The 16386-nt window shown below is 40.6% G+C and overlaps 1 protein-coding gene across 5 annotated transcripts; it reads left to right on the top strand.

The window, feature by feature from the left end:
* The first annotated feature begins 470 nt into the window (after positions 1-470).
* Positions 471-15685, top strand: LOC120669710 (mechanosensitive ion channel protein 2, chloroplastic-like). Of its 5 annotated transcripts, none has more exons than XM_039949538.1 (14): positions 472-820; positions 2186-2352; positions 2453-2512; positions 5573-5730; positions 6543-6663; positions 6749-6843; positions 7080-7193; positions 7762-7822; positions 12468-12617; positions 12694-12804; positions 13021-13188; positions 13269-13382; positions 13926-13982; positions 14711-15685. In XM_039949538.1, exons 2-14 carry the CDS (start codon positions 2275-2277, stop codon positions 15416-15418), a joined length of 1995 nt encoding a protein of 664 aa, XP_039805472.1. In that variant the 5' UTR covers positions 472-820; positions 2186-2274; the 3' UTR covers positions 15419-15685. The 5 variants fall into 5 exon arrangements, with proteins under 5 accessions (XP_039805475.1, XP_039805474.1, XP_039805472.1 ...); XM_039949537.1 differs by having other exon boundaries at positions 472-879; XM_039949536.1 differs by having other exon boundaries at positions 472-884.
* The last annotated feature ends 701 nt before the right edge of the window (positions 15686-16386 follow it).

Genomic DNA, 16386 nt, shown 5'->3' with positions numbered 1-16386 from the left:
AATGATGGTCATTACGCTTAATTAAGCGTTTTAGTTTGACGGTTCTATTACATTGACCGTGTCCTTCTTTGATATCAAATCATTAGCTTGCTTCCATATACTCCATTTGCTATAAAATTTTCAAATTTTGATTTGAACATAACTATAAATAACTTACATGTGCATATTACAATAAAGTCACATGACGTCAAGATCAAGGGCTGAACATTATGATGGAAGATACCATGATACATTAGAAGTTTTTAATATAATACTACTATCAATATATCATACAATCCTACTAAGAGATCTTACTTTGAAAAAAATGTCATGGCATAAAAATCGGAAAATTGTGATGCAATTCGGAAGCAGAATTACAAGTTTTTTTTTCCCGTTGTCCACGTGGTGCAAACACACGGCGGAGAGGCTTCTGCCGTTCTGCGAAGCTTCCCCAAAAGGCCAAAAGTCAGCGGGCGCTACGTAAAAATAGCCATTCGCATTTCGCAGGGCGGAAAACAGGAAAATTCCCCATCTGTGCCTCGTGATCTCCGGTCCCCTCCAACGCCGACTCGCCGTCGCCTCCAACCCGACCGGCGACCGCGCGTCCCCGACGCCCTCAGCGCCCGCCTCTCGCGCGACACCGTGGCGACTAGTGTTTCCTAGCACCGCCTGCATCCCCCACCTCCGACCGGGTCCGCAGACGTCGGTGTCCTTCGCATTCCTCCGCTGTGCACGTCGTCAGGCCGGCGATCTCCGCTCCCCCGTCGTTGGCTCTCTCCCCGAGGGAAATCCCCTCTTCACCCGTCCGTCGTGTTCCTCCGGCCGTCCCAGCCGCAAGGAGGTAGGGGCCGACGGCTTCCCCATCTCCCTACCCCAACAGCAAATTCCTCTGTTCGCGAGGTGAGGTGAGGCCGCCCTTGGTTCCCCAAATCAAAGTGCTTGTGGAAATTTTGAGTTATGAACTGAGGATAATAGATTTTGGCTTGCGCTTCTGTTGTCAATGTGGGTTAATTTGTATCCTATACTTCTATTTGAGTTTTTCGGAAGCGATTTCTTACAAGAATTGCATGCACAACTAGTTGGTAGGAGGTGATGTCGACACTGGAGGAAGGAGAGTTCAGCTGCTGATTGTAGCAACACAGTCTCCTTCCTGATAATTTATTCAGGCCGTGAAGTGGCATCCTTGCTGACTATGTTAAATTAGGCGACCTCATTAGAGTGATGAAGAAACATTAGTTTCTCTGCTGATGTTAAGTTGGCCATGTTCTCCTGCACAAATAAAAGTCAACTGGCTTAGTGGTGCTTACCTCATGTTGGGAAATGAGCATGTGGTTTACAAATACAGGGAGCCACAAAATCATGCAAATTTTGCATCTCGGTTTCGTATATTTGCTGCCTAGCTTCTAGTTGCTGCATGCTGGGAATAATTTTAGCCAATCCTGATCGGAGCTGGTTCTGTGCCTCTAAGTCTGGGTTCAGGGTTCTCATTTCTGAAAAGTTAGCAAAACTAACCTGCATCTTTGTCAATAGCTAAGAGAGGATATTAATAAACAATGTCTTATTTCATGAATTTTTTTGGTTGGTTGTGCCATTGCAACTTATGGGCAAAATGAGAACATGTAGATAGTTACTGTTGTGTGCAAAGGAAATAAGACAACAAGTAAATTCCCAATAATCACACTTAGGGGCAAGGGTGGGTAAAAAAAGACAGTATAGGGGCAGAGTGATGGTGAACTGGTGATGGCAGGCACACCATGACCACCAACTCCATTGTTTTAAGTAGTACGGATAAACGAATTTCACAAAAGCAGACATATGCACATTACTTCTTTGTCTTTTTGCCCCCACAATGCCATTGTATTAACGGTGATTTTGTGGATTATCCTACCTGAGGACCTGAAGGTGTAATTATCAAATGGACAACACTACCTATTACCACCAAAATACCTATTGAAGTTACAGCTTTTATCTTTGTTCAATGGTTGCATATAGTGAATTTCTGAGTCCCTTAATAGTTTTCACTTTTTAGAAGTACCTAGTCTCTTCTCCGCCATAGCCATTGTGCCAGCTCATGCTCCATCTCTGCAAGTGGAACCAAATACTTTATACTCTGAACTAAGATCGTATAAGTAACAAATGAAGTTGTGATCTATACATAATGTACCAGTTCAGAAATTCACCTGTTCTAACTGTTTTTACATTTCAGGGGAAGCTAGCACATGTGACACATCAGTGACAGATAGAAGTCTGTGTCCACTGGATGTGAATTGTGAATTTCATTCGATTTGAGTTGAGATGGCTGTTGGATTGACATCCCAGCTGTTCCTAAGGCTGCCTGCTTCTCACATATTTTGCCAAAGGAACAAATTTAGGGTACATATTGCTCACTGATTTTTTGGTACTCAGTCTTTTTTTTTTGTTATTGTTTTATGAATCTCTCTCTGTCTCTCTCTCTCTCTCTTGTTTTGTGCAGAGCCATCAGATGAGGAGTTCTCTTCCCTTGTCATCCACTTCGTTTCCTTCAATTGCTGATGTATGCTTTCTTTCTTTTCAATTGTTAAGCTAACAGCACTGTTCATTCATTCTAAGACCAAATTTTGAAGGGGTTGTGACTAGGGATGCTTCTTTTCTCATGCTCTGTCATAAGGCATGTAACTGTTCATTTATCCTTTTTTGTCACCTTTCTGTTGTTTCAAAATTGGAATTACAATCAGTTTAGCTGTAGCAAATGGTTCTTTCAAGTGTGTGTATATTTTGACAGAAGAATTAATGAAAACTAACCATTACCTCTTTTTCTTTCATGTAGTTGTAATACATAACTCCGCGTATATCATGATATTATTTTTCAAAACTTTTTTTATTTTGAAATATTTTCTGAACAATTTAAACTTATTCCAAATTCCAAAAGAATGTGTTGAGTATATTTGGTAGTATAGGAAATATCTCGGGGGGGGGGGGGGCATTACCACTATATGTTCACCCTCAAGGCTCAATGTAATACAGACCACAATCATACGCAATCTATCCTTCCTACAGAATGAGGCATTTGGGTGTATTTGGTTTGAGTTGTGTAGAGAACACAGCCACTCAGAATATCAAAAGGCATTAGTCATACTCACTAGGAAATAAAGTTAAGCAATATGCTGCTGCTTTTGGGTGTAAATGTATTTCTTTGAACTAAAGGCTTATCTGCGTGCCTTTTGATCAATCGGTTACATGAAACATACTTCATCATATTTGTTGATAGGTTGAGAAATATCAAATAAGGCTCTTTATATAATATACTCCCTCCATTCACCTTTGATAGATATATTTCAAAAATTCAAATGTTCATAAATGATAGATATATTTGCTAATGCCGACGGGGGTTCTTGTGGAAGGGCCACAAAGATGTTAGAGGCGGCCATTGTCTCATTGCTTGGCCTAAGGTGACAAGGCCAGTTGAGCTTGGTGGTCTTGGCATTACAAATCTGCAGCAACTTAGTTGGGCCCTCAATTTGCGGTGGTTATGGTTGCAGAAGACCGAACCCGACAAGGTGTGGAACTTCTTTCCTGTCCATGCACCAAAGCAGGTCAAGGCTTTCTTCTCAGTGGCCATTGTTTCTGAGGTTGGAAATGGAAAAAACACTTGTTTTTGGTCGGACAGATGTCTGCATGGACAAAGATTGGATCAATTACTGCCTCATTTGTTTGCTGCAATAGCACCTAGAGCTCGGAAGAGATCGGTGTTTGATGCCTTGGATGATGCGCGTTGGATCTCAGACATCAAAGGAGCACTCACTCTAGAAGTTCTTGCGGAATACCTTGAATTATGGGACTTCCTCTCTAATTTTTCCTTGCAAGCAGAAGTGGAAGATGTTCATGTGTGGCAGTTTTCTACCACTGGACAGTACACCAACAAATCTGCCTATGAGGCTCTTTTCATTGGAGCTACTAGCTTTGGCCCCTGGAAACAGATTTGGAAGAGTTGGGCTCCAGGCAAGTGCAAATTCTTCCTTTGGACAGCTGCTTTGAACAGAATTTGGACTGCAGATCGCCTGGCCAGGAAAGGTCTTTCCCACCCTGCTGCCTGCCCTCTCTGTGATCAGGCTGAGGAAACTGCGGATCACCTGCTGGTTGCTTGTGTCTTTTCCCGACAAGTATGGTTCATGGTCTTGCAAACATACTCTCTACAAACCTTGGCTCCACTGAATGACCTCTCTTTTTTTGATTGGTGGATGGCCGCTAGCAATAGAGTGGATGGTCTGGTTAAAAAAGGCTTTGACTCCATTCTTATTTTGGGAGCCTGGACCATCTGGAAGCATCGCAACCGCTACGTCTTTGATGGGATTACTCCTGATGTGTCTTGTGTTGTCTCGGTCATCAAAGAGGATCTAAGACAGTGGTCCTTTGCTGGGGCTCGAGGAGTGTCACATGTCCTCGCCCTAGGAAATCAGGTGGTTTAGGTGCTTGTCTCGGTTCTTGTTGGTCAGGTCTCACCCCTTGTGTGTGTTCTTGTAATAGCTCTTAAGGGGTCTGTCTTGGGCTTGGTACAGGCCCTAATTGTACCTTTTGGGGCTCTTACCCCTCCTTTCTTCTTAATATATTGAGGCGCAGTTCTCCTGCGCTTTTGAGAAAAAAAAAAAGAGAACTACTAACTGATGTTGATAAATGTTGTGTATTTATCTGTGCTTGCATTCATCACACATGCTTCACTAAGCAACAATGCTGTTTATAAAATCATAATCCACTATGTCTCTCCAAACATAGACTTGGGGGGATTGTGGAGTCAAAATTTGTTGGCCTTATCAAAACGCCATTTGCACTTTCATTGCTAAAACTACTTTACAACATTGTATTTTACAGTTTTATCAACAATATTATTTTCAGATGTGTGCCTTGGAGACTGAAAGCATAAAACTTAGAATTAGGTATCAAAGAAGACTGTAGAACCGAAACTTGACGTACTTTATGCTTTATAGTATAACTAGCATAATGCCCGTGCGTTGCTACGGGTAACATAATAAACCTACATAATACTACCAAAACTTTATGCTCTTTCACTTCCTGTACAGGCCGTGTCATGATCGTGGGAGGCATTCATTGTCCGGGTTCTGATTAGGATTCCGATTAATTTGTCCCGGTTCCAATTAGGATTCCGATTGATATGTCTGGTTCCGATTAGGATTCCAATTGACGGACCAAGGAAACATTTCTTGCTTTAGAAATAGTAGAGATAGAGATGTGTAATCCACAGCCTTCTCTTATTTCCATCCTACCTTGAGTGTTGCCATTGGTTCCAAGATTTGTTCCATGATATTATTGTTGTATAGAAATAATTCTGTTTTTTTCCTTATAATTTGTGCCACTGCAGTCGTTAATAGCAATGTTGCTTGGACATGGCTGTGGGTGTCAGAGACTGATTCGTGTGTAGGTGTCTGACTCAGCAAAGGGGTTGGGATTCAACAATGGCGTGGTGTGCAACTGGACAAATCTTTTTTAGAAATGATGGTGTCCAAGTTATACCGATTAAAAAGTGCACTGATTTCGCCCAACTGTTGTAGATCTTACATAGTAACTCATGTTTTTATTTTATTTGTTTCTGTTTTTGCAGCGACAAGATTATTGGGGTCATTATGTGTTGGAGAGTAACTACAGGCTCATGCCTTATATTCCTAACAGATATAGATCTTTGGGCTTTAGGTCTTTTGCCTTGCCAGTTCCTTTGCAGGAAAATCCTCTTATCAAGAGCACGTCATTAGCACTGACTAGGTAGTTATCCTTATACCATTCTTTACTTATGAAGTTTCTGAATGCTTAGATAGTTCTTGGCATCCAAAGATGGTAATTTTGATCCTACCATTTTCTTGTGTCAGCAAGTGAGTAAACATTGGAGAAGAACAATTATCTAATGTATGTAGTACCATGCATTGGCAACTTAGTATTTTCCATTATGTTGGTAAGGGGAGCATAGGAAAATTTGCATTCAGTAGGGTGATTACCTAAACCTCTTGTTGCTATTGTTGAGGTCTTCAGGCTTTAGTAACCTATTGAAGTTAGATGATAAGATGGCGATGGTACTAAATTTGATGTTTTGGCATATGTGGCGCATATATGTCATGTTATTGGGGTATTTTTTTTAAATTTTTCATTTCTAAAGTAAGTTATGGATTAGTCAATAACTCTACCCATTTGTTAGGTTATATAGTTGGTGGCTAATCTAATAGAACTACAGTTTTAAACCCGTTCATGCTCTTACACTGGCTACATCCCTTAGGCAGTTTAAATTGACTATTTGTTTCTGACTTATTCTTTCTTGAGATTATTACTATGACACTATGCAAATTCATTAGGTTAACGCTTGAAATTGTCTCCTTTACTTTTAGTCAAAATGCAAATATGCCCATGGCAATGATACGGTGGTACCATTGTACCCATTTCTGCAGAAGCGTGTTGTACTTCATAAAAAAAACTAAAAGTTTCAGAGATGTGAAGCATTTTATTTACTTCAAAATTGTTCATTGCTATATCGTGTTTGCAGTTCATATCTTTTTATTAATTACTTTTATTTTTCTCCTTGACAGGTCATGTGATACTTTACTTGCAAATCCTGCTACTTCGCTTGTGTTCACTGCAGTTGGAATTATTGTGTTTGCTCTATGGGGTTTTTTGCCTCTAATGCGGGATATTAGAAACCGTTTTGATGTATGCTTCTGTTACATGCAACCATATTTATATGATTATATACTGGGCTAGCTAAATATATGGCAACACATAATGGACCTTGCAGCATGGAGGCAACTGGAAGAAGAGCCGTACTTATTTAGTTTCTTCGTCCTACCTTCAACCTTTACTTCTCTGGACAGGAGCAACACTAATCTGCAGGTATAGCTCCATATTATAATAGTTGCTTTCTGCAGTGGTAACCCTATCTGCTTGATATTTCATTGTTGTAATGCTTTGGACTCTATGTAATGTTGGAATTCTTCCTGTTTCCTATAGGAATTGCACTACCTACAATTCCTGCAAAATTCATGTGGTCCAAATGGGATTTAATACTTTTTCAGTTTTTCTTAGTTTTTGTTTTCTGTTATTTATCTTTCTTTGTCAATGCAACACAGGGGTTTGGATCCAGTTGTGTTGCCTTCAGCAGCAAGTCAAGCTGTGAAAACGCGCCTGATAACTTTCGTGAGATCATTATCAACTGTCCTGGCTGTTGCTTATATTCTCACAAGGTGCAGATACTACATTCTATGAAAAACTTCAGGTGTTGTTTGTAAGTTGCAACTTTATCGATTAAATCATGCTCATGTAAGTTACTTCAAGCTAATGGCAAAGCCTTCAAGCCAATAACAACATATCTAGATAGTTTATGATCAAGTACTCGAAGAGTCAAGATAGCTGCACCAATTGCAAAAGCACATGCTGGAGACTACAATTTAGACCATTGTGAATCTAGTAGTGTCAACCTTATGTTGCAAAACTATTTGTATTTTTAGCTATTGATGCTCAAAACTACAAAACAGTTTGACTTGGACAAACCTAAAACTACTTATATTTGTGATTGAGGAAGTAATTTCAACATTGTTTAGCAATGAACCAAAGAATTAGTTAGGCTACAATGGTCTTTCATGTGTTGCAATAGAAAGATATGCAGATCAACGTTAGTAATTGCTACCCCGATTTGCATTATCTTAAAGGTGCCATTATTTTTTTATGTTCTCTTGCCTATGATTGAGTTGGTTTCTTTGTGTTCAGTTTTTTTTTTCATTTTTAAAACTGACATAAATTTTATTCTTTTAGCTTGACTCAGCAGGTACAGAAGTTTCTTGTGGATATGCGTAATCCCAATGATACAAGAAATGTAAGATCCTTGTATCATAATAAGTAAAATTTGATATCTACCATAGTTCTTTGAACCATACCTTTTCTTTGTTAGCAATTTACTTCTCTTTATTCACTAGTGCCCTCCCCCTCCACCAACCATTCACTAAAAACAAACATGGAATGCGTGGCAAACTAATTGTAGAATGTAGAACTGTCTTTATGGATCTTGAATCCTATCTCTTGATCTCCAAATAAGGGATCCAGAGGTGCAGGATCCAACATTGCTTCTTTTGAAACAATTACTTCTAGTAGTTCACGGAGGCCACCATCCCCCTAAATTCTACTGGCAGAGGAACCTTCTTCCCCAATGAGTTGCTTTACTGCTTCAACTTTGAGGGCCTTATCAGATTTAAGCTGACAGCAAAAAGAATAAAAAAGAAGCAATATTTTATGTTATAAGAAGTGAATATTTGGGAAGAAATGGCATAAACCCAAGATCCTAAGCACACAGCTACTTTCTTTTGTAACACATAAAGCACTAAAATGTTTAAGATGCGGCTTAAGCAAACCAACAAAAGCCATAAGTGGGAGCACTGCTGACTTGCGCCAGCAGGTTCCTTTTTGAGCTATGAGCAACTAGAGAAGCGGAGAGAGTTCCATGTGCACGTGATACAACAACAACAACATAGCCTTTTTTCCCGAGCAAGTTGGGGTAGGCTAGAGATGAAACCCGAAAGAAATAAGTTCAAGGTTCAGACATATTGATAGCTAGTCTCCAAGCGCTCCTATCCAAAGCTATCTCTTTAGAGATATTCCAATCCTTAAGGTCTCTCTTAACCGACTCATCACACGTCAGTTTAGGTCTACCCCTACCCCTCTTTACATTATCGACCCGCTCAAGAACCCCATTACGCACCGGCGCCTCAAGAGGCTTTCGTTGGACATGTCCAAACCATCTCAGCCGATGCTGGGTAAGTTTCTCCTCAATTGGTGCCACTCCGACCCTATCTCGAATAACTTCGTTCCGGACTCTATCCCTCCTTGTGTGCCCGCAAAACCACCGCAACATCCGCATCTCTGCTACACTCAGTTGCTGGACATGTCTTTTTTAGGCCAACATTCAGCACCGTATAGCATCGCCGGACGAATTGCTGTCCTATAGAATTTGCCTTTTAGCTTTTGTGGCACCCTCTTGTCACAAAGGATGCCAGAAGCTTGCCGCCATTTCAACCAGCCAGCTGAAATTCTATGCCTAACATCTTCATCAATGTCGCCATCCTTTTGTAGCACCGATCCTAAATACCGAAAAGTATCCTTCTGAACCACCACTTGTCCATCTAGACTAACGTCTCCCCCCTCATGCCTACTCGCGCTAAAATCGCACATCATGTACTCGGTCTTGGTTCTACTAAGTCTGAACCCTTTCGACTCTAACGTGCGTCTCCACAGCTCTAACTTCCTATTAACCCCTGCCCTACTCTCGTCAACTAGCACCACATCATCAGCAAAGAGCATACACCAAGGGAACTCACCTTGTATATCCCTTGTGACCTCATCCATCACTAAAGCAAATAAATAAGGGCTCAATGCTGACCCCTGGTGTAGGCCTATATTAATAGGAAAGTCAGTGGTGTTGCCATCACATGTCCGGACAAACGTCGTCGCATCCTTGTACATATCCTTAATGAGGGTAATGTACTTAGTTGGGACTTTGTGCTTCTCCAAGGCCCGCCACATGACATTTCTCGGTACTTTGTCATATGCCTTCTCAAGGTCAATGAAGACCATGTGCAAGTCCTTCTTCTGTTCCCTATATCTCTCCATCAATTGTCGTATTAAGAAAATCGCCTCCATGGTTGATCTTCCAGGCATGAACTCAAATTGGTTTTGGGTCACACTTGTCACTCTTCTTAGGCGATGCTCGATAACCCTCTCCCAAAGCTTCATCGTATGGCTCATCAGCTTAATCCCACGGTAGTTAGTACAACTTTGAACATCACCCTTGTTTTTGAAGATAGGTACTAATATACTTCTCCTCCATTCTTTCGGCATCTTGTTTGACCGAAAAATGAGATTAAAAAGTTTAGTTAACCATACTATTGCTCTATCTCCTAGGCATCTCCACACCTCAATGGGGATACCATCAGGGCCCATCGATTTACCTCCCTTCATCTCTTCAAAGCCTCCCCGATCTCTACCTCCTGAATTCTCCTCACAAAACGTCTGTTGGTATCGTCAAAAGTCATCTAACTCAAGGGTAGGGCCCTCACTCTCCCCATTAAACAACTTGTCGAAGTACTCTCTCCATCTATCCATGATCTCCTCATCCTTCACTAGCAGTCGATCTGTCCCATCCTTAATGCATTTGATTTGGTTGATGTCCCTTGTCTTCCGCTCGCGGATCCTAGCCATCCTATAAATGTCCTTCTCCCCTTCTTTCGTGCATAGCCGCTGATACAGGTCATCATACGCCTTACCCTTTGCTACATTCACAACTCGCTTTGCAACCCTCTTCGCTAATTTATAGCCCTCGATGTTGGCTGCACTCTTGTCAAGGTGGAGGCGCTTGAAACACTCCTTCTTCTCCTTAATAGCCCTTTGCACCTCGTCATTCCACCACCAGGTGTCTTTCCCCTCCTGTTTGCCTCCCCTACTCACGCCAAACACCTCCGAGGCCACCTTCCGAGCACATGTTGCCATCTTTAGCCATATGTCATCTGCGTCTTCTCCTTCTTCCCAAGGCCCCTCACCTAGCATCCTTTCCTTAAACGCTTGTGCTGCTTCCCCTCTAAGCTTCCACCACTTTGTTCTCGCAATCTTGGCACGTTTGTCCCGGTGGACACGTACCCGAAGACGAAAGTCCGCCACCACAAGCTTGTGTTGAGGGACAACACACTCCCCAGGTATCACCTTACAATCTAAGCAATCACGTCTATCCTCCCTCCTAGCAAGGATAAAGTCGATCTGGCTCAAGTGTTGTCCACTACGAAACGTCACAAGATGGGATTCCCTCTTCTTAAACACGGTATTCGCTATCAACAAGTCGTAGGCTAACGCGAAGTTCAACACATCCTCCCCCTCTTGACTCCTGCTACCTCAAATTTAGAAATTAATAATTTAACAAATTTAGTTGCCACCTCAAACTGACTAGTCATCATCTGACATTGTTAGTCAATAGCAATTGTGATAAAGTCTGCTAACATATTAGCAAGTCCAGGATCTGATAGTTTAATGTTTAAGTTGAGGTAGCTAGTTGGAATCATGCTAGTTTATGGACCTACAGTGCAGTTTTCTCTTGATAATTGTCTGTTTAGAAATAGCCCTTCCAATGTAGTGTCTAAATGCCCCAAGGCCAGAAGATAAGGGTGAATGCAAGGGGTGTACTACCTCCATCCCAAAATAAGTGCATTTCAGTACCTGCCCAGGTACATAGTCAGAATGACTTATTTTGGGACAGAGGTAGTACAATGCAAGATGCTCAGTAGTCAGAATGACTTATTTTGGGACAGAGGTAGTACAATGCAAGATGCTCAGACATAAGTGCTTGGAGGGAGGGAGGGAGGAAGGGCGGATGGAGCTTGTTGTTACACAGTTAAGCACATATATAAAAGTTAATCCCTACAATGTAAACCTGTCTTAAATAGGCTCAGCCAACCTGTTAGCACAGCTTAAGCATCTCATTCATCATATAAGCGCACCTGGTGCATGTGACCTGGCCGAAAACAAAATGGTTTTGTCATCGAAGCACCTTCATTGTGCATGCCCTAAGTGAAACTACCTTCCTCCGGTGCATACTCTTCTGGATTTTTTAACAAGGGCTATGTCTTGCATGAGAGTATGAGACATCACTACCTTGTCTTTCTTCCCAAAGTCTCCTACCTGGCTACCTCGTCTCATTTCATCCTAAGGGGTAACCTATAAGCTATCATGGATTTATCCTAGATTTAATACAAGGTCTGTTTGGGATTGACAGAAATATGGATGTGAGTATACAAGGACAATATTAAGAAGAAGAAAAAGTAGTCCACAAACGGAGCTCAAGAGCTCAAGGAAACACCAAAAACAAAGAAGAGGAGAAACAAGAAACAAGAAACAAAACAGGCGTTCTGGCTGAAACACAAAAGAAAGCAGAAAATACAATAAGAACCCAGGGAAAAACCCTGGCCTGCACATTGGTCCAGAGTGTTGCCTCATCCCACATAGCTAGCTGCTGTTCATCCGTTTTGATGTTTCCATATAAACCATTCTGTGAGGATGATGAGGGAGTTTAGACTGCGGTGCTCACCCTACCTGTTTTCTCTTCAGTTTCTAGAATTCTGCATCAGAAGTGGGAGGAAAGGAGTGGAGGCTAAATCAGTGGGGTTATTATAATATAGAAAATGAGACTCTAATTCCTTTTTTAATAATAATATATAATTAATTATTGAAACTTTTGCTGAATGACTTTGTGTGTTTGAATCACGAAATTCCATGCCAACATTTACTCGCTAGTAGCCCACACTCTCCATTTGCTATACTTCTGAGTGTCTGATATGAGTATATGACATTTAACCTTACCAAATCTACAAATAAGTAATAAACTCAAGATATTCTTCTGATTTTTAATATTTTTACCACATAATACATTTTTATAAAAAAAAATTCATGTTGCTGTATCACTTATGCAAGTTTGTTTGCGGCAGATGGGATTTGATTTTATCACAAAAGCTCTTTATACTGGTATTTGGATTGCTGCCGTTTCTCTCTTTATGGAATTGCTGGGCTTCAATACCCAGAAGTGGATAACTGCTGGAGGTTTTGGGACAGTATTGCTTACACTTGCTGGTCGTGAGGTGCCACAAAACACGCTGCTCATGGGATCAGATTATTTTCTGCTATTGTGTTAATAGCTATCATAATTCATTGCAGATTTTCACTAACTTCCTCTCGAGTGTCATGATCAATGCTACAAGACCATTTGTAGTCAATGAATGGATCAATGCAAAGATAGATGGTGTTGAAATCTCTGGCATTGTCGAGGTCAGGATTATCGTGCCTTATTTTAGGTTTCAACTATCTTTGGTTCTGTTCCTTGCGTTTTATGGTCCAAAACTACACCATCTAGTTATGATAATGTTTGTAGCATTACTTAAGGCTTTATTTGAATGTACTATAATATCAGTTGGATCCCCATAAAATATCTGCTTAATGCTTCATTTCATCATTTCACTAACTTAAAAGTGATTTGATTTTCAGCATGTTGGTTGGTGGTCTCCAACAATTATTAGAGGTGATGATCGAGAAGCGATATACATTCCTAACCATAAGTTTACAGTTTCTATAGTAAGGAACAACACCCAGAGAACCCATTGGCGTATTAAGACCTATCTTGCTATAAGCCACATGGATGCTGGAAAAATTGGGGTAAGCACCACTATGAAGTACGTAGCATAACCCAAATCTCTCGTCTGTTTAACCAACCATGCTTCATTTTTCTTTGGCAGGTTATTGTTGCAGACATGAGGAAAGTGTTGGCAAAAAATCCACACATAGAACAACAGAAGCTGCATAGGAGAGTATTTTTTGAGAAAATTGATCCGAAAAATCAGGCACTTATGGTAATTATACATTTAGTAATTCCATCTTTTGGTTGGAATACTATTGCACAATCAGTCCTCACTAAAAACTCTGACCATCACTGGTACATCTTTTTTAGGTGTCACCTTATTGAGCTGTCTGCCAAAGACCCCCCCCCCCCCCCCCCCCACATACTGTTATCGTTGGGATTTTTATTTTTCTGATGTAAATTTGGCCTGTTTACTGTTTATGTTACCTGATAAACTTACCTTAGCGGTGCGAACTACATAATGCTTCGTGGCCATAACATTATTCATGAAGTCCAGTCTGTTCTGATGTTTAAGTTGGCCTGCTTTATGGAATGCTGGCACTAAAATCATGAAACAGTTTTTTTTTTTTTTGCTTTCCTTTTGTTTCCCGTAAAATGGTCCACTTGTTTGCATGCAACTGGTGTCAATATTCTAGTTCAATGCACATTTATATATTTGTATACATTCTTAGAATACTACGCTTTTTCTCCATTCTATTGCTTTGGGTTTATAATTGGCCACCAACTCATTTTATTTATGATGTGTTTCTTGTAGATTTACATATCCTGTTTTGTGAAGACATCGCATGTCGAGGAGTATCTCAATGTCCAGGTATAATGTCTATCCATTTCTAGAATTAGTTATATGTTCTATGGGCATAGGCTTATGGTGTCTGCTGAACAAATATGTTTTGTCAGACTATTATTATCTAGCATGTATTCTTCAAATAATTAATCAGGCCTGTAGAACCTTTATGGAGTTGTTAGCTCTCATGGTTTCACTCATTGGGTGTCAGAACTAAGCACATAATTTCTAGCATGTGGGATCTTTCAGAGTGAAGTATTTCAGTTTGGAGTTTCCAGTTCCTTTCCAATATGGTGCTACTGTTCTGAGCAGTTTCCAAGATGACATAAAAAAGCAGATAAATATAACTATTTTAAACTGCATAATTCTTGCACCCAAAATAATTCTTGCATAGAACTGTATGGCTACATTAGCATGTCCTAATGTTTGAATGTTTGAGCCCAATGTTTTTGGTTTTTGCTTGAATCCTGCTATTGATGTAACTTCCGAGGGTTTCTGAACTGTTCTGTTTGCTTTGGAATCGTATGTGTTGCTTCAATATATTTGATGGTTTCTTACATGATAAAGTTATTCAATAGTTCTGCCCTTTTTCTATTCTGACAAGATTTCATTGGAGAAGCTTAGGATGCTATTTCGGCATGCCACACATTTTAATCAATTATTTCAGCTGGATTAGGCTGCATTTAGTATAAACTAGGTGTCACGGCATACTAAAGCATAACTAATACATTTTTTCTATGTTCTGAATAACACAGGAAGCTGTTATGTTGGATCTTCTTAGAATAGTTGGCCATCACAAAGCAAGGCTTGCTACCCAAATTCGAACGGTTCAGAAATCATATGGCAATGCAGACTTTGATAACATTCCTTTTGGAGAGGACATGTATAGCCGCACCCGTGGCCGTCCACTTCTGATCGATACATCTGCGAGGATCAGTGATGACAAAGCCAAACCTCGACAGGCACTGTCACGTGAGGACCAGAAAGGGAAGACAAATGGTTCGGTACAGATCAAATCCGCTACACTTGAAAATCGTAATGTAAGCAACTCTGAAAAGCAGGAACAGAAAAAATTGGTAACTGAAGATGCTAGGATGAAGAACAGCAAGAGTGATAACGTGACACCAGTAATACCGTCTTCAGATGCTGTTTCGTCAACTTCTAAGACTGGTAAAGGGAAGGCACAGGAACTTGAGGCCACTGAACGTCAAGGAGATGGTTCCGTGTCGTTGCCTAATCCGAAGAAAGAATCTAGTCCAGCTTTCGAAGACAACATTGTTCTGGGCGTTGCTCTCGAGGGCTCCAAGAGGACGCTGCCTATTGAAGAAGGAAACCCTTATCCATCACACACCAAGTCTGAGACTGACACCGTAGAGGCTGCTTCATCACCGAAGGAAAAGATAGCTCAAAGACCGAAAATTTCAGGTCAAGAGAGGACTGACCAGAGGAATGTAGATAGGTGATCCGAGTTCAGATCGAACCCTTATGAAGAATTGTCACCAAGCCTACCTTTTTTTGTGCGCTGGTGCAAATGCGATGTGATCCGCATCATTCATGTGTGTTCAAGGTGTAAATTGCTGCTGATGATTATTCTGGGAACACAACTTGAAATATATCTATCAGTCCTATTGTATAGGCTTGTAAAAGTTTCAAGGGAACATACATTTTGTACATGCACTGCAGCAACTGATTTAAGTTGGTTTTTGCATGGGCATGCATGCGCTGCAGCAGCTGCCGTTTCCTCAGCAGCCTTGCCCTGGACCTGGAAGCATTTCCTATGAAACCGTCAAGGGCGCCACACGAAATTAGTTAAGTAATGAGATCCAGGGCTCCATCTGGACCTGGCTAAGCAGGCAATCTCATGCTGACAAAGGTTAAATGTCTAGCGAAATACAGTAGCAGTAATGAACGAGTGGTTAAAGATGTAATAGCATTGAGCAGAAACACTATACAGAAAGGTAGCAAGGGGACGTTTTTATGGTATCTTTAATTTTGAAGTTCGAAAGATTTATGGTATCTTTAATTTTACTCCCTGGGAAGGTTAAGATGAAACTCGGAAACTCTCTGACCGATTAGGGCAATCCCAATGGAGAGTTTCTAGTGCAGTTTTCAACGAAAATAAATTTCATTGTAGACTCTACCGCTCCAATGGATAGTTTCTTATACTCTCTTCTTACACGTTTATAAGGCATGGTGGACATATCACGGTCTTCTAAACAACATTTTGATCATTTATTCATCATATATTATATCACTTATGATTATAAACCTATAATCATTGTAAACTATATTTGATTACGAATCCAATTATATAAAATTTACATTATAAAAATAAAAAATAATAGTTAAATTATTTGTCAAAGATGGGAAGGTTTGAATCTTGATAGGCGTGTGCGCTTTATAAACGTGGAATGAGAGAGTAACAGTTATT

This window comes from Panicum virgatum, chromosome 4N (genome assembly GCF_016808335.1).
Source record: "Panicum virgatum strain AP13 chromosome 4N, P.virgatum_v5, whole genome shotgun sequence".
Classification (NCBI taxonomy): domain Eukaryota; kingdom Viridiplantae; phylum Streptophyta; class Magnoliopsida; order Poales; family Poaceae; genus Panicum; species Panicum virgatum.
Note: the sequence above shows the minus strand (reverse complement) of the source record. Positions and strands in the feature narration are given on the sequence as shown.

What these genes read in the sequence shown, in the direction of transcription:
- LOC120669710 (XM_039949538.1), top strand. Translation starts at nt 2,275, where the DNA reads ATGGCTGTTGGATTGACATCCCAGCTGTTCCTAAGGCTGCCTGCTTCT. An exon ending in GCCAAAGGAACAAATTTAGG is followed by an intron (nt 2,353 to 2,452) that starts GTACATATTGCT and finishes TGTTTTGTGCAG; the next exon opens with AGCCATCAGATGAGGAGTTC. An exon ending in AGGAGTATCTCAATGTCCAG is followed by an intron (nt 13,983 to 14,710) that starts GTATAATGTCTA and finishes TGAATAACACAG; the next exon opens with GAAGCTGTTATGTTGGATCT.